The sequence below is a fragment of the Cuculus canorus genome, chromosome 14, assembly GCF_017976375.1.
Source record: "Cuculus canorus isolate bCucCan1 chromosome 14, bCucCan1.pri, whole genome shotgun sequence".
In the NCBI taxonomy this organism is placed as follows: Eukaryota; Metazoa; Chordata; class Aves; order Cuculiformes; family Cuculidae; genus Cuculus; species Cuculus canorus.
The window spans coordinates 2,519,950-2,545,080 of NC_071414.1; the positions used below are offsets into that span (position 1 = coordinate 2,519,950).

The following is a 25,131-nucleotide window of genomic DNA, read 5'->3' on the forward strand; positions in this document are numbered from 1 at the left end:
GGATTCTCCATCCCTGGAAGGGTTCAAAAAGTGTGTGGCTGTGGCACTTCAGGACACGGTTTAGTGCGCACGGTGGGGTTGGGCCGCCAGATGGACTGGATGAGCTGAGAGGGCTTTTCAAAACCCACCGCCCAGAACTACCCGCAGGGACAACAAACCCCCCCCCCCCAACGTCAAGGCAGCAGCACGTGGTGCCCCGAGCGCGTTGCCCGTGACGTCATCGCCCCGCGCCGAGCGCGCCCATTGGCGCGGTGTCCGCTCGGAGTTGTAGTCCGCGCGGCGCCGGGTGGGGGGCGGGACTCCCATCGGCCCCCGCGCGGCCACCGGCCCCCCGCGATCAAGATGGCGGCGCGGGCGGGGGCCTGAGGGGCCGAGGGGTCGCCATGACCTACACGGCCGAGCAGCTGGATGGCGTGCGGCGGTGAGGGGCGGGCAGGGCTGGGGAAGGGCGGGGAGAGCCGGAGGGAGCGACGGGGAAGGCCGGGAGGTAGGGCTGGGGGGCGCCGAGGTGGGTCCCCGGCGACGACGGCCCCTTGTGTGTACCCGCAGGATCGAGCGGTGTCGGAACTACTACGAGGTGTTGGGCGTGGGCAGGGACGCCGGCGAAGAGGAGCTGAAGAGAGCCTACCGTAGGCTGGCCCTCCGCTTCCACCCGGACAAGAACCGCGCGCCGGGGGCCACCGAGGCCTTTAAAGGTGAGGAGAGGCGGCGCTGGGCGGTCCCGCAGCGGGGCAGCGGCCCCAGTAGCACGGCACGGCTCCCAGAGACCGGCTGGAACGGGACAGCAGCCGCGGGACCGGCTGGAATGGGATAGAGGTCTCAGGATGACAGCTGGGCTACCAGAGCCTGGTTGGAGAAGAACAGCGGTCTCAGGGTCATAGCTCAGCTCCCAGAGCCCATTTGGAATGGGATAGTGGCCCTGGGATCACAGCCCACCTCCTGGAGCCCGGCTGGAATGGGACAGTGGCCTCAGAATCACAGCCCAGCTTCCAAAGCCTGTCTGGAACAGGTCAGCAGCCCCGAGATCACATTTTGTCTCCCAAAACCCAGCTGGAACAGATCAGAGGCCCCGGAATCGCAGCTTGGCTCCCAGAGCCCAGCTGGAGCAGGACAGAGGCTCTGGGATAATGGCCCAGCTCCTGGAGCCCAGCTGGAACGGTACAGTGGCCCCAGGATCACAGCTTGGCTCCCAGAGCCTAACTGGAACAGGAAAGAGGCCCGGGATCACAGCCTGGCAGCCAGAGCCCAGCTGGAATGGGACAGTGGCCCCAGGATCACAGCCGAGCTCCTGGAGTGCGGCTGGAACGGGGCAGTGGCCCCAGGATCACAGCTCAGCCCCTGCAGCCCAGCTGTAACAGGTCAGTGGCCCTGGGATCACAGCCCAGCTCCCAGAGCCTGGCTGCAACGGAACAGTGGCTTCGGGATCACCACCTGGCTCCCAAAGCAGGGTTGGAGCAGGACAGGGGTCTCGGGATCGTGGCCCAGCTCCCAGTGCCAGGCTGGAGCAGAATAGCAGCCTCGGGATCATGGCCCAGCTCCCAGTGCCAGGCTAGACTGGGACAGTGGTCCCAGGATCACAGAACGGTGTCTTGCAGGGTTGTGGACATAGCATCACCACAGCATGCCACCATGCCAGGCAGGGTTTGCCTGTAGTCTCCCAAGCACAGACTTCTCTTAAAAGCAAAGGGAAACAAATCCCAAATCTCGTCCCTAGGTACTGTTAACGGTTCAGAATGATGTTGGTCTTGCAGGAGAGCGTGAGGTTGTGTAAGCAGTAACTGCTCGGTGCCATAAATGACATTTGTGGAAGCACCTCCAGTATGAGGACAGGCTGAGAGAGCTGGGGTTGTTCAGCCTGGAGAAGAAAAGGCTGCGGGGAGATCTTAGAGCAGCTTCCGGTACTGAAAGAGGCTTCAGGAAAGGTAGGGAGGGGCTCTTGTTCAGCGAGGGGAGGGATAGGATGAGAGAGAATGTGTTTAAGGCTGAAAGAGGGGAGATTGAGATGAGATCTGAGGAAGAAATGTTTTGCTGTGAGGGTGGGGAGGCCCTGGCCCAGGTTGCCCAGAGCAGTGGTGGCTGCCCCATCCCTGGAGGGGTTCCAGGCCAGGTTGGATGGGGCTTGGAGCAACCTGATCCAGTGGGAGGTGTCCCTGCCCATGGCAGGGAGTGGAACTGGGCCCTTCCAACCCCAACCATTGTATGATTCTTTGGTGAAGCTCTAATTTTCAGTGCCCGTTTAGGCTGGGTTTTTTGCTATTGGTCTTATAAAAGTCTGTGATCAGGGAATACTGTGCAGTACACCTGTGTGACGCTTCTTTCCTTTCACTGTCCAGCAATAGGCAACGCTTTTGCAGTTCTGAGCAATCCTGAAAAGAGGTTACGATACGATGAATTGGGGTGCGACCAAGAGCGTGTCAGTGCTGGCCAGGCCAGGCACTATAACTACTACACAGAGTTTGAAGCAGACATTACACCAGAAGAAATATTCAATGTGTTTTTCGGTGGGCACTTCCCTACAGGTCAGTATCTTTCTGCGGTGGTTTTGAAATGCAGTGAACTGATGCAGGACCATAAGGGAGGTTCAGCTGCTCTTGGCACTGCTCAGGGAGCTGATTATTGGATGGGCCTTGGGCAGCCTGATCCAGTGGGAGGTGTCCCTGCCCATGGCAGGGGGTTGGAACTGGATGATGTTTAAGGTCCCTTCCAACCTGAACTTTTCTATGATTCTATGATTATACATCTGAAAAGAGCCGCAACTTTTGTGTTTACTTTTTCCCCCCCCTTTCTAGCTTTTTATGCCTGGAAAAGCTCCGTTAATAGATGGTCTAAACTTCAAACTTTAGCCACGTTCCCCAAAAAACATTGTCAAGGCCCAGCATTGCTATCCAGGAATGTTACTAGAAGAGAGAGATCCCAACTGTTGCTGCCAGGGCGAGTTCCTCACCTCCCAATCTCCTGTGAATGCTTCTGACAGTGCTAGTTCAGGTTAAAAACTAGTAGTCTTGTAAGGGGTTAGGCTGTTTGATGCTTGAGTAGGCAATGTTTCAATACCAGCAGTAGCTGAAGACTCTCCTTTTCATTCTTGCTTTTATTCCTTCCGTTATTTGCAGCCAGTATGGGAGGTAAAACAGGGTGTAGATGAATCAGAGAAGTCTTTGCTGATGCTGTTGTGCTTGAGAAACTATGCTGCGTTCCAGTACAACATAGCAGCACTTCCTGCATTGTGGTCTCGGTCCCGTGTAAGTAGGAGAACGGGAGTTTGTTTGGTTTATATACTGTGAGGAAATTAAAACTTCTTCGCTTAGAAGGTGATGCCTGCCAGGAAAGGCTGACTGTTACTGGATATGCAGTATCCGGTAACGGAACAGCAGATCTTACCTGAAGCAGCTCCGTGCGTGTTTCAGTCCAGCCTTGGCTTTTGTATTTGTAGGAAAAATAGAAAGATAGCGCAAGATCAGTGGAATACAGGTTTGGATTTACAGGAAGTCTGAAAGGTTTGGTGAGCTCAAGGCAGTCTGGTAACTGCCTCAGCCCTGAGGTGTGGTGTAAAGCAGCGCACACGCCAGCTCTGACAGCCAGAAGGCACAGGTGATTCCTGAGAAGCTCCCCATAACCTCAATCTGTGTAGTACCACCTGGCAGCTCAGGGAACTTCAGCTTATCTTCAAAATCTGATCAGTGGGTGCGCAATGGGAGCCAGACTCAGGAAGGCTGAGTAATAGCAGGAGTCTGCAAGTTTTCCATGTCTCGCTTCACAAGAAATGGCACCTGCGTGTGCCTTTTGCCTCATCTGCCACTAAAACATTGTCCTCATGGAACACGACTGCTGTGTGGCTCCAGGTGGCAGGGGTGCATGGGGCTGAGGACCAGAAATTGAGGAGCTGCAGGAGGAATTTGGGTGCCAGACATGGCAGGTTTAGCAGGCAGAGGGGCATGGAAAAATAAGTGGGAATTTCTATCAAAGTGGCAAAGAACAAGAAAATAAAAAGATCATTTCGTAGGTGTTGATAGTAAACAATAGGTTCCTCACCAAAAAAAAGTGTTTTGTTGTGAATTTATGTACGTTTCCTGATCTAAAAGTGAGTTTTCAATTCTGGAAAACAGTCGGTTCAGTAGTTTGCCAAATTGGCAGAGTCGACACGGTTTCTACTTAGTGAGAGAACTACTGTTAAGAGGGTGTCCAGGTAGCGGATGCGAAGAGAACATTTCTTCAGCTGTTGGAATGTGAAGTTGTCCTCGTGTGGCTGAGCTGCAGGGCTGTCCTGGTTTCTGTCCTGTGACACCTCGCTATCACCAAGCTTGCTGGAAATCGGAATAAGCAATGCTGGTGTTAGGGTAAACTCATTTGTACAGCTTTTGAGGGCAAGTTTGTGGCCTTTTTCTTTTTTTTTTTACCTCAAGTTTTCCCTTTATGGAAATTCATCAGTAAAATATTAAAAGTGTAATGTTAAATGTCGTAAAGTCTAAAAGAAAATTCCACGTGATGTAGTGTTGCAGTTACAATAGGTAGAGGCTACAAGTTGAACTTCCGTCTCACACAAAATAAATGGAAGGGAAGACACTGCTGGCAGAAATTGTTTGAGAAACTTAGCATTTGGGAAAGCTTTCCTCTAGGCACTTTGCAAAAGCCTTTCTTCTCTTCCTTTTTGCTTCTGTTTTTTTCGCAGCTTGATAAAACATTGTCGGAGCAGTGTCGAATGATAGAAACAAGCTTTCTTTGGCAAGAAAAACTTTACTTCTTCAAGCTTGGCTTCCTGATGGAGTGATAAGGCCATATATTTGAATTTTCTAATGCAAGGACGTTCTGAATGACAAGACAGGAGAGCACAGCTATTATTAAGATATTCATGTGGTGATAAAAGCAGAGTCCAAGCTTCAAATGGAAACAGCATATGCAATTCTTTCCTCATTTTAGAATTTTTAAAAATAAATACCTCCACCCCTTGTGCAGGAAGGGAAATCTTGAATTCTACTTTTTTTTTACTCAAAAAGCTATTTTTTGAATCTGTTTTCTTATTGTAAATCGCTAAGTTTAACAATTAATAGCTCCAAGGAAGAAGAAGTACAAATGACTGTAGAAGACCATGTTCAGTAATTATGAGGAGCTGTAATCCATGACATGAGCCTGGTGAAGCAAACTAATTTCGTGTTTAGAGTCTGGGGATGCTGTGCGAGTGAACGTGACAAAACCAATACTGAAATATGAGATACAATAATAAAAATTACAGCATGTAATTTAAACCATGCAGTTTGGTTTAAATTACAGTGGCTTGGGGCAAACTTTACAGTTTCTCTGGTAGACTTTTTGGACCACCACATTATTTTGGCTTTACATCTGAGGTGTGTTTGTGGTTTTTAATCCAAGGTCTCACGACTGTAGTTCGGGCCACGTAGTACAAGCCTGGATAATCACCTAGAACCTCTGAGAGATGCAGTTGAGTCCCAATAACTGGATGAAAATCACAACCCTCTCTTGTTTGTTTTAACAGGAAATATCCATATGTTCACGAATGTAGCCAGAGATGCGCACTACTATCCACGGAGGCACCGAAATGAAAGAGCATGGACACATGAGCCAGAGGAGGAGGAAAACAGGCCACAGGTAGCCAAGGAGGGATACCCAGGGTTAAACATTTCCCACTCACACATCTGAAGCTGGGACAGACTTTACTGGGCTTAGATGCTCAGTGTTTGTCCTCAAGTGCTGCAGCCAAAACAGATGTTTGCAGAAGTGTCTTTAGTAATCACTGATTCAGAAATACACGATATTTTTAGGATTACAGGTCCTGGGGTTTCTGTCACCAAGTGTTTTGCTGGTGCTTGCTTTTTGCAAGCTCTAGTGGTTTGGTAATCCGACAAGAGTTAGTCCAAATTAGTCCAAATGTGGGCTGATAATGGATACAGAGGTAGCGGCTTGTCCTTATGGCGTATTTAATCCTTCTGTAAATCAGTACACAGTTTCTGCCTGGGTGCTTCTCAGGCATTTTCCAGTGTGGGGAAGGGTGAGTCTGGGATACTTCTCTACCAGATGAAACCTCCAGGTGAGGCACAGGCGGTGGCGTTTGCTGTTAGTGCACATACACATGTGCCCCCCGCCTTGGAAATATCTTCCTCTGGAAGCAGTCTGTTAATTTATTGCAATCATTCTCCAAGGAAGGTGTTTTTTTCCCTGTGAGTCTCTTGTAGTCAGGCTCTGTAAAAAAAAAAGTAGAGCCTTTAGCCAGCTAAGCTAGGGCAAATGAATCCCCACCTACTACTGCGTCAGGTATTCTTGCTGCTCTCCTAGGGCAGAAAGCAAATAAATAGTTGTGTATTGTATTGTGCTCCTGATTAGAAAAGGCATTTTTGGAAGCACGGTTTAATCAGATGAAGAGCAGCAGTAAAGATCTGTGTTTTCTCTATGGCTATCAGAGCTCTCTGGTCCTAGGATGTTTTTTGCCCGCTCTCTTGCTCTACTAAATCCGTTCAAATAAAAAAAGGCCATGGTTGCACCTACATAGGGTCTCTTAACCCTTTGCTTGTCAGCTGTTTTATCCAGTGTTTGAATCGAACAGAGATTGAGATTTTTAGAAGGCACGTAACAGGCTTCAGAAGATGCACAGAAAACCGTAGGCAAAAATGGGAATGGCAGTGTGTTCCTCTAGTTTGGATTGTCAGCTGGTTACTGAAGGGGACAGCGCTGTGAGTTTCTATCGCCTTGTGGAGGAAGCTGTAGGGGAAAGAAATGTCATGATAATGGCAAGTAAATGGCTTTAAAGACCTTTCTGAGATAATTATTAAAGGTTATTCTGAAAGCAAAATGTCATCCCTCTTGGAATTTGAAAGTACTGCCTCTTTTTCATCTCAGTTTAGTACATTGTTGATCTCTGATAGATAGCCTGGTTTCTGGGAGCAGATGCGTTCTTTTCCATCTGTGTCTGTTCTTGTCCACTAATTATTGTTGTTCTTTTCAGAATTCATATTCCGCATTTATTCAGTTGATGCCAGTTTTCATAATAATAATAGTGTCAGTTATAACTCAGCTGATGGCCACTAACCCACCCTACAGCCTATTCTACAAATCGTAAGTCACTTAAGAACACATTTTTCTGCTCTTCAGTATTTGTGATACAGAGGTAGACGGAAGTTGGACGGGATAGCAAAACGCACGTTAGCGTTCCGCTCTTTCTAGAAAGCGTTATCAATCTGTAAATAAGGAAATGCCAACAGTCTCTGTTGACAAGTTCTCCTGAGCGTTATCGTTGGGAAGTTAACTGTCTGCTTTCTTGTGCTGAACAAACAGAGGCACTGCGCCAGAAGGCTTTCTCAATGGGTATGAAATGCTTTCACACAGCCATACAGCAGCAGGAATGTGGGCGCAGCTCAGCCGTGGTACAGATCAGCCACAGGGATCGGGGGAGCAGTGCTTGAGGTTCCCTTGTAAAGCAGTTAAGAAACAAAGCCCGTAAATCAAATCAGCGTAAATCCAAATCTGCTCTGGAGCCTGAATTCCACCAGAAGAGTTGTTAAATCGTTTCAAGGCTTCACAGAGCTTGACATCTGTAAAGAAGCAGGAGCCCAGGGTGAACTGAACTGGTCAGCTCTGGAAGCAGAGGGAATGGGAGGCCTGCTATAATCTGAGTTTGTGGGGTAGGGGAAAATCCAGTGGTCCTCTCAGCATCCAGTGCTGGCAGGAGGGAAGCTCACCAGTGGGAAAGAGCTGACCGGTTCAGCCACCTTCACTGTCTCTTGCTGAGATAGGAGTGAGAGTAGGGTTCGGAGCCAGCTCCAAGCACTCCGCATGCTCCCTTTTAGGAGCAAAACTACCTGGATTTGGGCCCTGTATCCTCTTTGCAGCCCAACGCCCTTTGTCAGTCTTCACCACAAGATGTCAGTGTGTAGACCCAGCCTGTGAACAAGAGGGTGGTTGTTTTTATTTTGGGTTTGTTGGGTTTTTTTTTTTTTCCCTGAGGGTGTTTTTGCTATCTGCCAGTCCCATGTGGAGCTTCCCACTCCACCCCCAGAGCAGCTAATCTATGCTTTTCTTCGCTGCCTCCCCTTCTCCTGTTGCTTTGAGATAGTCAGGCTGGAGCCTAGGATACAGTTATGCTGTTTCTCTAAAACATATCCTTAAAAACACTAACAGCCTGAAAACTAACAGGAATTGTTTATGTAAAGAAAGCATAGACCTCTGAGACAGTGAGAGGGAGGGGAAAAAGAAGTCCAGGAAGCAGAAGGGGCAAACTGGATTCCATTGAGTAGAGTGTAACCTTTGTGTTTTGGCTGCCTTCCTCCTTGTCTGGGCAGTGATTTGAAAAAATGCCTGGGTGTCTTTCTTCAAATAAGGAAGTTCAGTAGAAGAGAGCAGTTTAATGCAGTGCCTGCGTCCGAGTGCCTAATTCTACCTACAGGGTATTCCTCGGGATATTACCAGTTAGCTTATTTTCCCTAAAGGAAAGTATAACAAGTGTCTCCCTTGCTCATCTTCCTCTGTGAAGAAAGGCTGAGAGAGTTGAGGTTGCTCATCCTGGAGAAGAGAAGACTCTGAGCTTCCAGCGCTGAAAGGGGGCTTATAAGAAAGATAGAGGAAAACTTTTTAGCAGGATCTGTTTCAATAGTACAAGGGGTAATGGCTTTAAGCTAAAAGAGGAGAAGTTTAAACTGGATATTAGAAAGAGAAGTTTTCCTGTGAGGGTAGTGAGGCACTGGCCCAGGTTGCCCAGAGAGGTGGTAAATGTCCCATCCCTGGAAACATTCGGGGTCAGGTTGGATGGGACTGAGCAACCAGATCCCATGGAAGGTGTCCGTGCTCAGTGCAGGAGGGTTGGACTCGATGAGCTTCCATTCCAAACCAGTCAATGATTCTAATTCTTATTTGTAATGGAGGATTCAGAAATGGAAAATCCAAATGCCTCTGTATTCCCTAAGCAGTACTACATTTATGTCTTTCCTGTAGTCTCTCTATTTGCCGTCAGGTCCCATGGATTTTTGGACCTAGCTTGGCAGAAATTACCAGCAAACAGAAGGAAGCATGCGAAGCTTCCATTCACAGATAAAATTTGCCCTTCTGTTTTGGAAGTGCCTTGACTGAACTGTTGAGAGCACACATGGTATTTGGAAGGATTGTGCCAGCTCTGAATGAGTTCTATGTAAATATTTGCAAGTATTGAGTATTTTCACAGTGGTTTCAGGGGTGGGGAGGTGAGAGCAAATTCTTTTTGCGGTGCATAGCTTGCTGTGCCCAAGCCTTGTCATTTCCTTACGGGATGGTTGAGGGAGCCATAGTCCTGCAGAAAGTAACTGTGAGGAAGCTGTTGTAAACACTGTCCTCTAGAAGTGCTAATGTGGAGAAACGTCTCCGTTTCTTTGTATTTGAACTGCTAAACAAATCTTTTTTGTGCGTTATGTTTTCACAGGTCCATAGGCCATGTTATTAACAGGGAAACGGAGAACTTGCAGGTGCCTTACTATGTTGATAAGAACTTTGAAAAGAATTACCAAGGAGCAGAACTTCAAGAGCTTGAGAAAACCATTGAAAAAGATTACATAGAGTATATTCAGACCAGCTGCTGGAAAGAGAAACAGCAAAGTAAGTTGTGTTACATGCGTGTGCCTACAACCCCTCAGTTGCTGTACGATGGCTGTGCTTCACAAAGCACTGCCAATTTTAGCCTCATTTTCCAATACATGTAGCATCTCAAACCTTGCCCTGGTGTTTCTCACATCTGCTCTTTAAACTGAATTTGCTGTTCTTGAGAGTCTGTCAGGGTTCGTTTTGGGTGATTCTGAGAGACAAGTGGGAAGTAGGCTTCACGGTTTGAGACATTTTTTTCCACTCAGTTTTTACGGTTGACTGACTCTCAGCGATGATGTTTTAAATGTATAATGCAGCACGTTATCCAGCTCTGACAGATTCTGAGGGCTAGATAGGGTCTTGAGATACCACCTGTTCCACATTTCCTTTGCTGGAGCAGAATATTGTTTGCTCTGACTGGCTCCATAAGAAGTTTATCTAACTTCTTCAAATCCTCATCAGGAGGAGCCCAGAGCCTGTTCAGGTGCTTCTGGTAACTGGTGTTACTGGTATCAGTTCTCAGAGTGTGCTGCTGTGCTTGTTTTGAACGCTGATTTGCATTTTCTATCTTTAGATGAGTTTGAGATCGTGTTTTTCACCATAGTCAAGATTATCTTTTAAAAGCAAGAATTGAATTCAGAGAGGGAGAAGATGTGAGCATTCAAAATCGTTCTTCTCACATCAGCCCAGGGTCAATCAGTGGTTATGTATTTTAACCCCATACTGTGTTATCTGTTAACTACTACTCCTCTAGTTCACTGAAAATAGAGCAAATCTCTGCTGCTTTTCTAACTCCACAAAGTACCAGAAATCAAATTACAAGAACGAGCTGAATCTGGGATGTTGTGACTGCTTTTTTTTTTTTCAGCTGATCACCTTAAAATGAGTAAACACAAACCAGTGCTGTGATAGAGGAAACTGGAAGAAGCTGTTTCTGTGTGAATGTTTAACAGGAGGAGGGAAGCTGCTGTCACACACCAGTGGGGCTTTTTAAGTTGCTCTGTGTAAAACAGCCCTCCGCATGCTACCAAAAAGTGACTTTGCACTTGCTTACAGATTCTCTACCAATCTGTGATGATAGCACACATTTTGTCTAAACAAGACGTGTTTAATCCTGTGCTGGAGGTAGCAAGGCAGATTTTTTTTTATGGAGAGGGTTGTTTTGTTTTCATCTGGAGGCTGTTCTTTTTGATTTTGTATAAAACATACCAAGAGTCTAAAGTTAAAAAAATAAGAGAAACCATAAGACCATAAAAATCCCAAACAGCCCCTTAGTTTTTGGTGTGCTTAATTTGTGATCTCTGAGCACCTGTGCCTGCAGTAGCAGCCTCTAAGTATAATGTGGCTGTTAATAACCATAAACGTGTGCTTAGTGCGTAGGCTTGCTATAGGGATAGAATTGATTTCTTGCAGAAGAATCCCTTTTAATTGACTTTGTGCAACTGGAAGTTGCTGTCGTGTCTGAACCGTGTAGATGTGGAGCTAAGGACTGCCATGCCCCAAAACAGGCAGCGGGAGTTGCCAGGCCAAGAGAGGCTGGTAGTCAGAGAGAGTGATCCAGCACTGACTGCATGACAAGGCTCCTCAGGAGCTTTTTACACCTAGAGACTTTTAGTCACGCACCTGCAAATATGTTTACAAGGCCCACAATTAGCAGTAGCCTGAGGAGACCGCTGTAATTAAAAAAACACGTTTTCAGAATGATTACAGTCTAGGCCAGGGAGCAGGTAATGAGCACAGCTGAGACTGTGCTAACTTTAGCACAGCTGAGTTTGTAAAAATAAACTGTGAATGCAAGATGGAGCACTGGGGGAGAGCTCTCTGGAGAGGGTGAGACTGCCAGTCTGCTGTGTCATAACTTTTGTCCGTTGATTCTTGTTCAAGTGTTTAAATTCATGTGGTCAACTGGTTGTGGTCAGTTGAGTATTTACTCAACATGAATCTGTTAGGCTGCAGCTTCCAGTGCTGAAAGGGGCTCTGGGAAAGCTGGGGAGGGGCTCTGGATCAGGGAGTGCAGGGACAGGACAAGGGGAATGGTTTTCAGCTGAAAGAGGGGAGACTGAGATGATATCTGAGGAAGAAATGTTTTGCTGTGAGGGTGGGGAGGCCCTGGCCCAGGTTGCCCAGAGCAGTGGTGACTGCCCCATCCCTGGAGGGTTTCAAGGCCAGGTTGCATGGGGCTGGAGCAACCTGATCCAGTGGGAGGTGTCCCTGCCTGTGGCAGGGGTTGGGACTGGATGGGCTTTGAGGTCCCTTCCAACCCCAACCATTCCATGGTTCTGTGATTTTATGATGCTGATCGTACGTGTGTTTGGTTTGTGGAGGGTGCATTTCTCTCTAGCACCAGCAACACGGGCGTAAATCAGTTATCCATGAACAGACTGGATGTTAAAGTCCGTGACTTGAGAAGCGTTACGTGGTGTCCGGCTGCCCTGGTGAAAACTTCAAAAGGAACTGGTGCCTCAGGGTCTCGTTCAGCCCTGCTGCAGCAGACAGCGTTCCTCACCTCACTGCGGAACTGTGTGTGAAAGCTGCGTGGGTGGGGGGGGGTTTGGTCTCCTGAAACCTTTGATACTTTGTTGAAGTACAAAAGGCACATCCGAGATCTCCACAGGAGATGGATCGGCTGTGATAGCACAGCTGTAAAGTGAGACTACACAGAGCTTCAAGTGAGAGAAATTAGAGAGGCGACAAGAAACAGAGAGAAGGAGGATGTGTAGTTGAAATTAGATATTGGATATTGGAGTTCCTTAAAAATGAAAAGTACAAAGGACCAGCTCTATGTGAAAGGTTGAAAACGTAAGAAACCAACGCAGCAGAGTGAATCCTGGCAGAAGTAGAAGTGTTCGCAGCGCACGTTTTTGCCTCGTGTAAACTGCAGAACTCCAGGGACTCTGGGCTCGGAGACAACTGCCCAAGCGTGGTTTTGCTGAAGGCTTGTCAGGGCTGTGTGCCCAGCACAACTGGAGTGGCGTTGCAGTGGTAACACCTGAACAGCGATTGCTGATCTCAAATACAGTGTTCATGCCTGTCTGTAAAGGGTGGTCAAAGGGCTTTAAATTGCAGTGGGACTGGGACAGGAGGCCCAAGGCATAAAAAGACCTGTTGGAGGCCTTTCCACTCTCAGTGGTTTTGTACAATGAGGGATGTGTCTGGTGTATAAAAAGCTCTTTGAGAAATTAGGAGTCATCAGGTAGTCTGCACTTAGGGAAATTTTGACCTTTACAGAAACAAATTACTGCTGTTCCCTTAGGTGCATCTAAATAATTCTTCAAGGAGAAAGCTATATCCTTAGCTCATTAGCAAAAGAAACTTCTCTCGGCTACTGGGGGGAAATAATTGAAATAATGGGATTATTTCAGTTTCATGTTGCTTTTGAGAAGAGGGGGGAAATATACGCATTTTAAGTTGCATTTTAATGAAAAGACAGAGGGGCTGTTCAGACAAGTCCCTCAGCAGGCTGTTTGCCTTCCTGTAATCAATACCAAAAACAAGTAGAAGAATTTACAGTGCCTCCTGGGCAAACTTTGCCAGACAGTTTGAATTCTAACAAGTGCAGCATCAAAAAAAACCAGTTATCTGAACCTTCAAGTGCATATTTGGGTGGGTGCTGTGGGCTCTTGGAGAGTGGATCTGCCCAAATGCTGGTATTCCTCAGCATTTGGGGGTTCCTCAGCATTTGGGGGTTCCTCTTCAGCTTCTAAGGCCGCAAGCAGCTGGCACAGTCCCAGGCAGCGGGAGGAAAAGTAGTCGCGAGGTTCTTTCCTTCTGGCTTCTCACCTAAATGCGCTGATAGCTGTAGAGTAACCCCTCTCTGCTGCACTGTGCCTGGTTGATCCCTCAGCAGGGATCAGCGCACGCACGGTAGGATGCGGCTCAGCTGTAAAGAGCAGCATCACCTGGGGCGGAGGCTACATGGTATCCTACTCACCCGTCTTTATGCAGTTAGTTTAAGTATACACATACATTTTAAAGCAATCACCTATTCTTTAGATAGTTAACATAATTTTAAACCTTTCATGATTTCTAAGCTGTATCGCTATAGTTTGTGTTTTCTTTGTAGACAGAAATAATGTTTTATTCGATTTAATCTGTTTTGTTGTGGTTGTTGTCTGGCTGATGCACTCAGAGAGGTTATTGTAACTGTCTGAGTTTCCAAGCAATTATGGAAATAGTGCTTTCTTAAGTAGCGAGCCTGGTTAAACCCGACAGCCTCTCTTAAAGGAAAGTTGTTATCATGCCGGGTTTCACTGAAACGAGGTGATTTAAAAACAAAAACCCATGCCACGAGGATAACAACTGCACCCTGATATGTATTTTTTTCGTCTTTCAGAGTCCGATTTGTCAAATCTGGCCAAGCTGTACAGAGATGAGCGGTTAAAGCAGAAAGCAGAATCACTGAAACTTGAGCACTGTGAGAAGCTCTCCAGTCTGATCGGAATGCACAAAGGGGGCTGATCAGGACACTCCTGTTCTGTAGTTCTATTTATTGCTGGTTTATTTTATTGTTTTTATTTTCCTTTGTATAAAAAGGGAAGAAGTCTATTGTAAAGAGTCAGAATTATTGCTTCCATCTGCATATAGTGCAGAGATGGGCCAACACAAGCCACAGGGCAGGTGTTTGCTGTAATATATACTGTAAACTATATTTGGTTCCAAGGACCAGTGGCCCTTTGTAAATTAATTCCCTGGGAAACACTATTAGCTTAGAACCTGTCTCATGGGTGGTTTGTCTGCCGCCTCCCAGATGAGCAGATGATGTCTTCGCTTTCTGTGTTCCATACAGACCAGCAGTCCACTTGCTCGCACAAACAGTGTAGTTCTCTGTGTTAGGTGCGCCGGCCGCCTCGTCCTGATTCCGAGTGGAGGTCCTGGCTGTGCCAGGAACATCGATGACAGTGCGTGTTTACAGTTCGAGTGTCGGATTTGGAGCAGTCAGGTACCTGTGCCAGGTGAGCACCTGAGTGCTCTTGGCTCTCCCTGCAGTCAGAGGGGCTGTGCCCTGTGCTTCAACTGGAGATCTGTGCTATTCTGTCTCTGAGTGAGATGGCACGCTGAGATGGCTGCAGCAACGTCAAGCACGAAGATGCAAGTCTTAACTGCGCCGATTCCAAGCGGTAGAGGAAGGACAGCTCTATTTATTTCCTCACCTGTTCTCAGTGGCATATTTCTAAGCTGGCTGTTTCATTCTGGTTTTTGTCTGTACACTCTCCTTCAGCTGTTACAGGGGTCCCGCTTTTTCTGGTACAGTTTTGATGTAGCACATTTTTACTCCGTTGAGCAGTCATGAATGTTTCACTGTAGACATCAGTATTGCAAAGAACAAGATCTGTGTACTGGTGTCCTGGTGTTGCTTGCTCTTCCTTCACCAAACCAGGCAATTAAACACTGGTTGCAGCTGGGTGACGGTGTCGGCAGCAGAGGACAGGGTCACTCCAGCGGAGTGAGCCCCCTGAGCCGGTTTTTCAGGGTGGTGCTGCAGGTGTGGGCCATGCGTGGAATGGGCTGCTCTCCAACGGACATCGCCGGCAGCACAGGCACCTCCTGCCCTGTGGATACGTGGCGTAGTTGTGGCAGAGAGAGAGGTCTGTGTCTATTAAAATGGAACAGCTGTTACTGTTCCTGTTACTAAAACTCGCCACAAGTAGTGTGAGGCACCACATGTGGTTTTGGCTTAAACCTCAGAAGTGTGAGGATCTCCTGTGAGAAGCACAGTGATTTTAGGAGTCTTTGCTGCTGGGAAAGAGGCCAGTAGAGATAGGACAAGGGGAACAAGGGGAGAGTGAAATGAGATCTGGGGCAGAAATGTTTTGCTGTGAGGGTGGGGAGGCCCTGGCCCAGGTTGCCCAGAGCAGTGGTGGCTGCCCCATCCCTGGAGGGGTTCCAGGCCAGGTTGGATGGGGCTTGGAGCCCCTGATCCAGTGGGAGGTGTCCCTGCCCATGGCAGGGAGTGGGACTGGATGGGCTTTGAGGTCCCTTCCAACCCAAACCATTCCATGATTAATACCAGCGCTGCTTGTACTGCACCAGCATCCTGCTCAGCGTGGAAGGAAAACGGAGCCCACCGCTGTTGAAACTCTTGGCTGTCTTTAGCCAGGGGCCACTTGCCCAGTGGGAATGGCTATTCTTTGTCCCCTGGTTCTCTGAGGGGAGAAAAGAGGTTCTGGAATGTGCTCAGTTTTCTGGGAACAGGATGGTAATGGGATGGGATTGTGTGCCCAAGTTCGGGCTGGGAGCAACCTGATCCGGTGGGAGATGTCCCTGCCCATGGCAGGGGGTGAAACTGGGTGGGCTTTGAGGTCCTTTTCGACCCAAACCATTCCATGTCCCTGCCTGCCCTGGGGCCGAGCCCTGTGACCTTCATGTTGGGGCGCCTGCTCCCTGCCTTATGGCAGCATCTACAGGGACGGGCAGTGATCTCACTGCCCTCCTCGTGCCCTCGCTGGCGCCTGAGTCCTTCCCCGGGTCTCGCTGGAAACGGGACCCAAACCCACGGGAGGGAGTGGGGTCCACAAGGGCTCCAAATGTGGTGCAGCAGCCACAGGTTTGAGGCCTGGATGCGGAACCGGGTGGCCCCAGGCATCACCCCTGCGCCCTGGCCGGAGCCCTTGAGGCCTTGCACAGCACCACCCCCTTGGTGGGACACATGGTGGGCCCCAGCCCCCACGGTGCTGAGTTCATAGAATCGTGGAATGGTTTGGCTGGAAAAGACCTTTAAGTTCATAGGAGTCCAACCCTACCTGTCCACTGCTAAACTACATCCCCGAGCACCTTGTCTGCCCGGCTTTTGACCCCTGAGCTCATCCAGTCCACCCACCAGCCCAACCCCTCCGTGCCCACTAAACCCTGTCCCCAAGTGCTATGGCCTCACAGTTTGAACCCCGCCAAGGATGGAGACTCCAGCCCTGCTCTGGGCAGCCTCTGCCAGGGCTTCACCACTCTGTCAGTGAAGACGTTTTCCCTAATATCCCATCTAGACCTTCCCTGACGCAACTTGAGGCCATTTCCCCTCTTCCCATCCCTTGTTACTTAGAAGAAGAGCCCAGTACCCCCCTCACCACAACCTCCTTTCAGGAGCTGCAGACAGTGATGAGGTGTCCCCTCGGCCTCCTCTTCTCCAGGCTGAACAGCCCCAGGGCCCTCAGCCGCCCCCAGGACCCCTGGGCTCCAGCCTCATCCGCAACTCTGTTGCCCAAACAATGTATTTGTGCCTGCCTCCCCTCGCTTCCCCAGAGGTGCCGTCGAAGCTCCTGCCAAGCTGGGCCGGTGTTTCCTGCTCCTCTGGAGTTGCAAAAGTCCCTCTGGTATGGGAGGGGCACGTCCTGCTCTCCCTGTTGCCATCCTCCTCCTTGCTGTTGCCCTTCCAGGCTTGCCAGCGCGCACAGAGCCAGCACAGAGCACAAGTTAATAAACAAACGCGGTGGCGAGTCTACAGGTGGCACCGAGCTGGTTTAAACATAAAGTAGATCAGTATTTAATTAGTGAGTGGCTCAGCGTGGGCCTGCCCGTTGTTCTGTAACGTGCTTGTGCCCAACAGGCTGCCGCCCCGCACCCCAGTCTGTGCTTCGCGTGCCGAAAGATGGGTTCACAGCTTCTCACCCTCTATTCTCAGCGGTAGAACAACGCCGGCATCTCCACTGTGCCCTCCTCTCTCTTCCCTCTGCACAAACCCGCACCGAGGGGGGTGGTGTTATATTGAAGAGACAGCAGAGGAGGTGCTTGGGGATGTAGTTTAGTAGTGGAGGGGTATGGTTGGACTCGATCATCTCAAAGGTCTTCTCCAACCGAACAATTCTATGGTTCTATGCAGACACTGGAGCGTGAGCCTTGCCCCTGGCAGCCTCGGGCTGCAGCCGTGCCCGTGGTTCTGGACTGCCCAGATGCTTTTGCCAGCATGTCCGGACAGGCTCCGCACGGGGACCATGGAAGAAACCCTCCGAGCCGGTAGTCCTTGCTGCAACCCAGGCACAGTTTTCCATCCAGCTGACCCCATGGAGCAGGGGACATACAGGGCCATCCCATCTCCTGCAGCGCAGAAAGCGAATGCCGGGGAAGCGGATGGATGGCCGGGTGCGTGGGAGTATTTCGCAGCCTCCGGTGCTGCCGAGCTGTTTGTCGCAGCTGTTGACGCCCTGACCGGTTCAGTTTGGGAAGGATCCGGGTGTCAGAGCGAAGGTGCAGCAGCAGCAAGATCTGTGCTTGTTGCGAGTGCTGCCAGATTCGAAAGAGCTGGATGAGTTGTTGCCCCAAATCTGCCTCCCGCCCACTGCCAGGGCACGAGCACAAGGACCTGATCCCCCCACGCGGCTGATTATTTCGGTTTATCCAGCGCTTCAGCGGCTCCTACAGCCCGTGTTCCCCTTGTCCCTTCTCTGCCCTCCTCACCCCAGCAGTGACACCCCGGCTGCACCGACGGCACCGGCGCTGCACCCCAGGGAGACTCAGCACAACACCGGTGACCCAGGGCTGCACCAGCTTCTCCCACCATCCACCAGTGGCCTTGGGGCGCTGGGCACGACCCTTGGTGAAGCAAAGGGAATGAAGCAGCATCCCCGCTGAGCTCCCGGCTGTGCCGTGCCGGGCCCTGAGCTGGCGGTCGGTCAGCAGGCGTCTGCCCGGTGGCTGTGCCGTGAGCCCACACTGCGCGGAGTGGAGCCCGGGCGCTCAGAGGTGCTCCTGGAGGAGAGCCGGGACCCCCTTCCCATGGGGACCGTAGGGCGATTGCAGCACCCAAGCAGCAGCCTGAGGGTTTGGGGTGCTGTGAGCTCTCCGGCTGGCAAGGGGGGGCTCGTCCGCTGAGAGCCATATCCTGCAAAGCCAGGCTTGTAGGGGTTTGGGAGTGCAGGGGTGGGAAAAGGGGGAATGGTTCAAAACTGGAAGAAGGGACATTGAGATGAGATCTTAGGAAGAAATGTTTTGCTGTGAGGGTGGGGAGGCCCTGGCCCAGGTTGCCCAGAGCAGTGGTGGCTGCCCCATCCCTGGAGGGGTTCAAGGCCAGGTTGGATGGCGCTTGAAGCCCCTGATCCAGTGGGAGGTGTCCCTGCCCATGGCAGGGGGTGGGACTGGGTGGACTTGGAGGTCCTTTCCAACCCAAACTATTCTGTGGTTCTGTGATTCTATTAAATCCACCCACCCAAAGCACCAAAGCAAGTGCTGCCCATGGCAGGTTCCTCCACTCCCTGTGGGCACAAATACCACTGACTTGCCCAGCACCAAAGGGTTAAGCGCCAGCCCAGCTCTCCGGGAAGCTTTCCTCTCCTCCTTTTCCTTGCCAAGGTTTAAATTTAGGCCCTGCATGAACCCAAAGGACTTGGGCATCGGGTTGCTCCGGGGCTGGCAGTGCCGGGGAGCACCTGCTACCGCTGCTGTGCTGGAAAAATCCCCGTGGAAGGCAGGGCTGAGCTCCCCTGGCCGCGGTCAGGGCTGACACGCTGCGGAGACCCTCGTGCCATGCCAGGCAGCCCGGCTGCTCACTTTGGGTCCCTCTGAAAAATGGCAAATAGTATCCATCCATCGTTCAGCTCTTGTGAGTCCTGGAGGTCCTCAGTGCCTGGTTTGATTCCTCGCCTTGAGTTTGCTCCTGGCTGCTTGCGATTCATTTTGGGGGCACTGCTGCTTGGGGCAGAGTGGGTTTGGGGGGAGCCCTGGGGATGGGGACATGAGACGGGCAGAGGCACCGGGAAAAGCTCCGTGGTGGGGATGGAGCAGCGCAGGGCCCAGCCGTGCCCGGGATGGGATGTCCACAGAGGGATCCGTGGGTCCCGCTGTGCTGGGGGGCAGGTACCCCACAGGGGTGAATGCCTGGCACCTCTGCTGTGGGTTTGGGGAGCAGCGGCGTGGGGCGAGGGGGCAGAGGATGGACTCCCAAGGCTGGAGGCGGCAGTGACATCCCTGCAATGCGCTTGGCGTCGCCTCCCCGGGGCTGGCGCTCGCTGACGTCCATGTGATCGAGGGGCTGCTCCATCCCACTACTGGGGCAGCTGCCGCCACGGCGAGGGAGCCAGAAGGTCGAGGCATCGTCCCCAGCGCAGCGTCCCCGGCACCAAAGAGTGTCCCCTGGCACCAGCTGGCCCCTCCCAGGGTCGTCCCGGCCATGATGCCCCGCGGGAAGAAGGACCCCGTCCTGCTCTCCCATGCCGAGCTGCCCAGCACCGATGGTGAGGGTCTCCGCGGAGGTGGGGACGGCCAGCGATCCGCGTCGGAGGAGGAGGGCCTCCCCCGTGACGACCTCACCAAGAGCATGTCCAGCTCCTCCGTCTCCTCCTACCACTCTGCCCTGTGCTCCGAGGGAACCGAGACCTTCAAGGACTGCCTGGAATTTCTGGACGAGGAGGAGACACCTCCCCGGGATGCGGGGCGGCGGGACGGCCGTGCCGAAGGGGCTGTCCTGGGGCGCTGGGCTCCAGCGGGGACCCCCCGAGTCCCCCCACCAGCCGGGCCCCTCACCCGCCCGCGGAAGGCTCAGCTGTCCAGTGCGGCTAAGAATAGCCCAGCGCCGGGACAAGGGGGCAGGATGGGTCCCCACGGCAGCCAGCAGCCTGCCAATGCCACCGCTGCCACCGCCACGGAGCTGGCTCGGCCCCGGCCAGCCGCGGGGATGCTCGGCGGAGCACCCAGCGATTCGGACGAGGCGGACGGCGAGGTGCGGGCGCTGACAGCCAGGGCTTTCCACAGCCTCTCGGGTCCCCACGGCACTCGCCTCGACATGTGCAGCTCCCACACCTCCTCCAGCCTCTCCAACTCGCTGTCGGAGGATGGCGGGCGGCCGCAGCGGTGGCCGGCAGCCAGCGGCGAGCCCCGGGGCATGGTGGCAGCCCTCCACGGCCGGGTGGGCTGGCCCTTCCCCACCAGAATGGACGCGGAGCTGCTGGGCTTGATGGGGAAGGAGCAGTTTGAGTGCGTGGATGTGGAGCTGGAGAGCGGGGAGGCCAGGAAGGGCCATGGCAAGAAGAGGACCGTCCCCAAACGCCAGATCCTGCTGAAGAGGAAGGAAAGGAAGGAGACTGGTTTTGGCCCCCGAGGTGATGGCGCAGTCCCCCAGCCCCTGCCTCCCATCAGGAAGGAGCCGCCCGGCAAGGGCAGAGCCATCGGAGAGGACTTCAGGCTCAACTACAAGCAGTTCATGAAGACGGCCTCCCTGGACGCTGATACCAGCAAGACCAGGGCAGCCTCTTGCCTGGTGAAAAATGTCCTTGCCAAGAAGATGCAGTATGAGCAGAGGATCAAGATGGAGCAGAAGGGGCTGAGGGGCAGCTCCACCTCTTCAGGGCCATCCTCCATGGGCACCGACCTGCTGGGAGATGGCCTGGAGGGCAAGTCCAGCTCGCTTTCCCGCTCGGACTGCAGCTTCTCAGCCGAGGACCTGCGGGGAGGTGAGATGCCGGTGGCCGCGGTGGCCGTAGGGGATGCCACAACCACACGTCCCACCAAGGGGGTGGTGCTGAGCGAGGCGACAAAGGAAAGTGTCTGCAAGCTGAAGAAGACCTTCAATGAACTCAATGAGAGAATGAAGTACCAGGAAGTGCTGGAGGGCAACCGGCTGCCCAGTGCCACTGAGGAACCAGTGTCGGCGAGGATCCGCTACCAGCAAGCACGTGCCTTGTTTGAAGCCCACCCTGAGGTGGGAAAAGCTCTGGATATTGCCCCAAGGTTTGGGCGAGCGCCGAAGCCGTGGCCCAGCTTGAGGCAGCGAGCCATCCGCCCCAGCCACTCTCAACCTCTGCCCTTCGAGGCCGACAGCCCGGTGCTCCCCGCCGTGCCGCCCCGCCACCTCTTCACCTCGCGGGCACAGGAGGTGCGGCTGGTGCCGCAGAGCCAGCAGGAGGAGAAGCTGCCAGCGGTGCCGCGCCAGCCGCCCGCCATCCCGGCCCGTGGGTCCCCACCGGCTGCTCCCCGTGAGGCAGAAGATAAGGGCAAGGGACGCATCCCCCAGCCCCGGGACGTGCGCAAGCTGGTGAAGAGCAGCTACAGCCTCTGCTTTAGGACATCCGGCACATCCCACGGCACCACGGCACCGGCGGGCGATGGGGAGCCACCACCGGCTGCCCCGCTCATCATCCACTGCACCTCGGTGCGCCGACGGGACACGGCATCCGAACCGGGCAATGGGGAAGAGCTGGAATCCACCGTCCCAGTGCCAGCCCCGGCACACGCCGAGGGCCCCGGCAAGCTCGCCAGCAGCCAGCCTTCGCCCACCCACAGCTCCCCCGTCCACATCACCAGGGTCCAGGCCACGAGGAGAGGGGCGGCTGCCGTGGAAGAGCCGGTGGCATCCCCGCCATGCCGGGAGCGCAGCGAGCTCAGGGTGCCACCGCGGGCGCCGGCAGTTGAAGGGGTGCCACACGTGGAGAGCCACCTCCACGTCCTGGTGGGCCGGCGGTCCCCGGCAGCAGCCAGGGAGGACTCCCCGGCTCAAAGCAGTGCCACACTTCGTACGGAGAAGACCGTTCTCCTCCCACCGCCACTGAGTCCCATGGAAGGAAAGGGTGGACGTGGCCATGGTGGCACCGGAGGGCTCTGTGCCAGCGAGGGGCCCAAGTCCACGGTGCAGCAGCACGGTGACAGTGGGGAGCCCCGAGCCAGGTCCCCGGCCGGCAGTAGGGTGCACCCACAGCCAGAGGAACCAGCAGAGAGAAGAGCACCAAAGCCACCCACAAGCGAGCGGGTGTCAGCAGGGAGCGGCGGCTCCGCGGGCAGCACTGGCCCTACCACCCCGGTTCCAGCCAGGGAGGGCAGTGAAGGGGCCTCTGGACAAGTGCCAGGGCGGAGGGAGCCCTGGGAGCACTTATCGAAGTGTCCGGCAGCCTCTGAGCCGTACCTCGCTGCCTCCTCACCAGAGAACTCCAACTACTTAGCAATTCCTGTGAAAACCCCCAAATCCTCTCCAATGCCAAAGCTGCCCTCGGTCCCCACCCCAGACACCACATCATTTGGGACCCCTGTGGTCCCCAAGCCGACCAGCGCATCCTTTGGGACCCCCTCAGTCCCCAACGCAGCGAATGGATCCTTTGGGACCCCCTCAGTCCCCAACGCAGCAAATGGATCCTTTGGGACCCCCTCAGTCCCCAACGCAGCAAATGGATCCTTTGGGACCCCCTCAGTCCCCAACGCAGCGAGCAGATCCTTTGGGACCCAGATGGTCCCCAACCCAGCCAGTACATCCTTTGGGACCCCCTCAGTCCCCAGCATGACCAGCTCATCTTTTGGCTACTCATCAGCCTCCAGCCTGGCCAGCACATCATTTGGAGCTCCCTTGGTATCCAGTTCCACCACGAAGCCTTTTGGGACCCCCTTGATCCCCTACCCAGCCAGTGTATCCTTTGGGAACCCCTTGGTCCCCAATCTGTCTGGTGCACCCTTTGGGTCTCCTTTGGCCCCTAATCCATCCAACACATCCTTTGGGACTCCCTTGGCCCATAATCCATCCAGCACATCCTTTGGGACTCCTGTGGTCCCTAACTCAGCCAACACATCCTTTGGGATTCCCTTCATCCCAAATCCATCCAATGCATCCTTTGGGACTCCCTTGGCCCCTAACCCATCTAGGACATCCTTTGGGACTCCCTTGGCCCATAATCCATCCAGCGCACCCTTTGGGATCCCTTTGGTCTCTAACTCAGCCAACACATCCTTTGGGACCCCCTCAGTCCCTAAACCGGCCAACTCATCGCTCGGTATTCCCTCTGTCTCCAACCAAGTCAGCCCATCCTTCAGGGCCCCCTTGATCCCCAACCCAGTCCCTGCTTCCCCTGGGCACCCATCAGTCTCCAGCGTGGCCAGCTCATCCTTTGGTTCTCCTTTGGCACCCAACTTGGCCAGCCCACCACTGGGGACCGGTGTGGCCCCCCTGGCCGGTGTGGGAGTGCCCTGGAGCAAACCCAGCCCTGAGCCCCTACAGCCCCGACCCACCGAGGGCCTGGCTGCTGCCGAGCGCCCGGTGCCGCTGCTCCCAGCCCAGCCTCGCCTGGAGGACATTCCCCATTTCCTAAGGAGGACGGACGGTGCCTCACCGAGCAGTAAGAGCACATCAAGCCCCACCAAGCCCTTTGCCCCCCACCTGCCCGGGTACCGGAGGATGCTCGTTGATCCCGACAGCGGGAAATGCTACTACATGGAGCCACCACGGCAGCCCCAGCTGAAAATGCTCTATGACCCCGAGACGGGGCAGTACCTGGAGGTGCTCATCCCACCGGTGGCATCGCACACTGGGCTCTACCAGCCTCCTTTCAACCCCCTGGTCATGACTCCGGGGGTCTACGCTCCATCCTATGTGCCCTATGGTGGCTTCACGGGGCTCCCGGCGCCCCCACCGCCCGCTGCCTCCTCCCCGGTGCACCCTGACCTGCCAGCTGCCAAAAATCCCGGCTTCTCCGGCACTTTCAGCCCCACGCCCAAGAGCGAGGGGCCGCCCGCGGCCGGGGGTGCCACGGACTGTGGGTACCTGGAGAGCCTCTACTACATCCCCACGGGAATGCGCGCCAGTCCTGGCCCCAGCCACCCCCCAGCCCCCACCAGCCCCGAGAAGGGACCGCAGCTACCGATGTGATGGTCCTCAGCCTCCTGCCACCCATGTGGCCCTTCCCAAGGAGCCGGACAAAGCTGGCATCGCACCTCCTGTGTGCCGCCGAGCTGGCAAAGTGCCGAGGGGTAATGGGCACCAGCTGGACCTCACCGGCTCATGGGAATGGGGAGAAAACAGGGATTTTCTGATTTTCTGGCAGTCCCAGAGGGGTTTGAAGTCATGGGACCTGTCCTAAAGGTGACCAGGCTCAGCCACTGCCTCCCCACCGCGGCCACGGCTGCAGCGCGGACTCCCTAAAACAGCAATAAAAATGCAGAGAGAGCATTAAATCCTGCGTATTTATCCCGTGTGCGTGTGTGATCTGTAAAGGGGGGGCAGGGGGCTCTGGCAGCCCCACTGGAGAAGCCGAGGCACTCGGACCCTGCTGTCTGTCTGTCTGTCCTGGAGCAGGATGAACCCCTCGTCCCCAGGGGCAGGAGCAGACCCTGTGGTCAATGGTGATCCCTGAAGCCCAGCCCTGAGCTCCCAATCCCAGCCCTGAGCCCCAGATGTCTCGGATTCTAGCCCTGAACCCCAAACTCCAGCCCTGAACCCTAAACCCCCTCCCTAAACCTGAAACCTCAGCACTGAGCCCCAGTCCTTGAACCCCAAATCCCAGCCCTGAGCCCCAAACCCCATCCCTGAACCCCAGATCCCAGCCCTGAACCCCAGACTCCAGACCTTAGCCTGGAATTCCATATCCCAGCCCTGAACCCCAAATCCCAGCCCTGAACCCCAAATCCCAGCTCTGACCCCCAAACCTCAACCCTTACCCCAAATCCCAGCCCAAAGCCCCAGCCCTGGACCCCAAACCTCATCTCTGGACACCACATCCCAACCATAAACCCCAGATCCCAGCCCTGAACCCCAAACTCAAGACTTGAACCCTAGCCTGGAACCCCAAATCCCAGCTTGGAACCTCAAATCCCAGCCCTAAACCCATCCCTGAGCCCCATGTCTCATCCCTGAACCCCAGATGCCAGCCCTAAACCCCAAATTCCAGACCTAAACCCTAGTCT

The 25,131-nt window shown here is 53.5% G+C and overlaps 2 protein-coding genes across 2 annotated transcripts; both read left to right on the plus strand.

The window, feature by feature from the left end:
- The first annotated feature begins 274 nt into the window (after window positions 1-274).
- Window positions 275-19,449, plus strand: DNAJC18 (DnaJ heat shock protein family (Hsp40) member C18). Its single transcript, XM_054079810.1, has 7 exons — window positions 275-421; window positions 550-695; window positions 2,334-2,519; window positions 5,489-5,601; window positions 6,953-7,062; window positions 9,395-9,567; window positions 13,886-19,449. The coding sequence occupies exons 1-7, from the start codon at window positions 384-386 to the stop codon at window positions 14,008-14,010; spliced, it is 891 nt and encodes a 296-aa protein (XP_053935785.1). The 5' UTR covers window positions 275-383; the 3' UTR covers window positions 14,011-19,449.
- PROB1 (proline rich basic protein 1) lies at window positions 19,449-24,641 on the plus strand. The gene has a single exon (XM_009568349.2). The coding sequence runs from the start codon at window positions 19,646-19,648 to the stop codon at window positions 24,095-24,097; it is 4,452 nt and encodes a 1,483-aa protein (XP_009566644.2). The 5' UTR covers window positions 19,449-19,645; the 3' UTR covers window positions 24,098-24,641.
- The last annotated feature ends 490 nt before the right edge of the window (window positions 24,642-25,131 follow it).

Coding starts and splice junctions, on each gene's coding strand:
- DNAJC18 (XM_054079810.1), top strand. CDS start 384: ATGACCTACACGGCCGAGCAGCTGGATGGCGTGCGGCG. Junction 5,602..6,952: donor AGGAGGAAAACAGGCCACAG/GTAGCCAAGGAG, acceptor TGTTCTTTTCAG/AATTCATATTCCGCATTTAT. Junction 9,568..13,885: donor CTGGAAAGAGAAACAGCAAA/GTAAGTTGTGTT, acceptor TTCGTCTTTCAG/AGTCCGATTTGTCAAATCTG.
- PROB1 (XM_009568349.2), top strand. CDS start 19,646: ATGATGCCCCGCGGGAAGAAGGACCCCGTCCTGCTCTCCCATGCCGAG.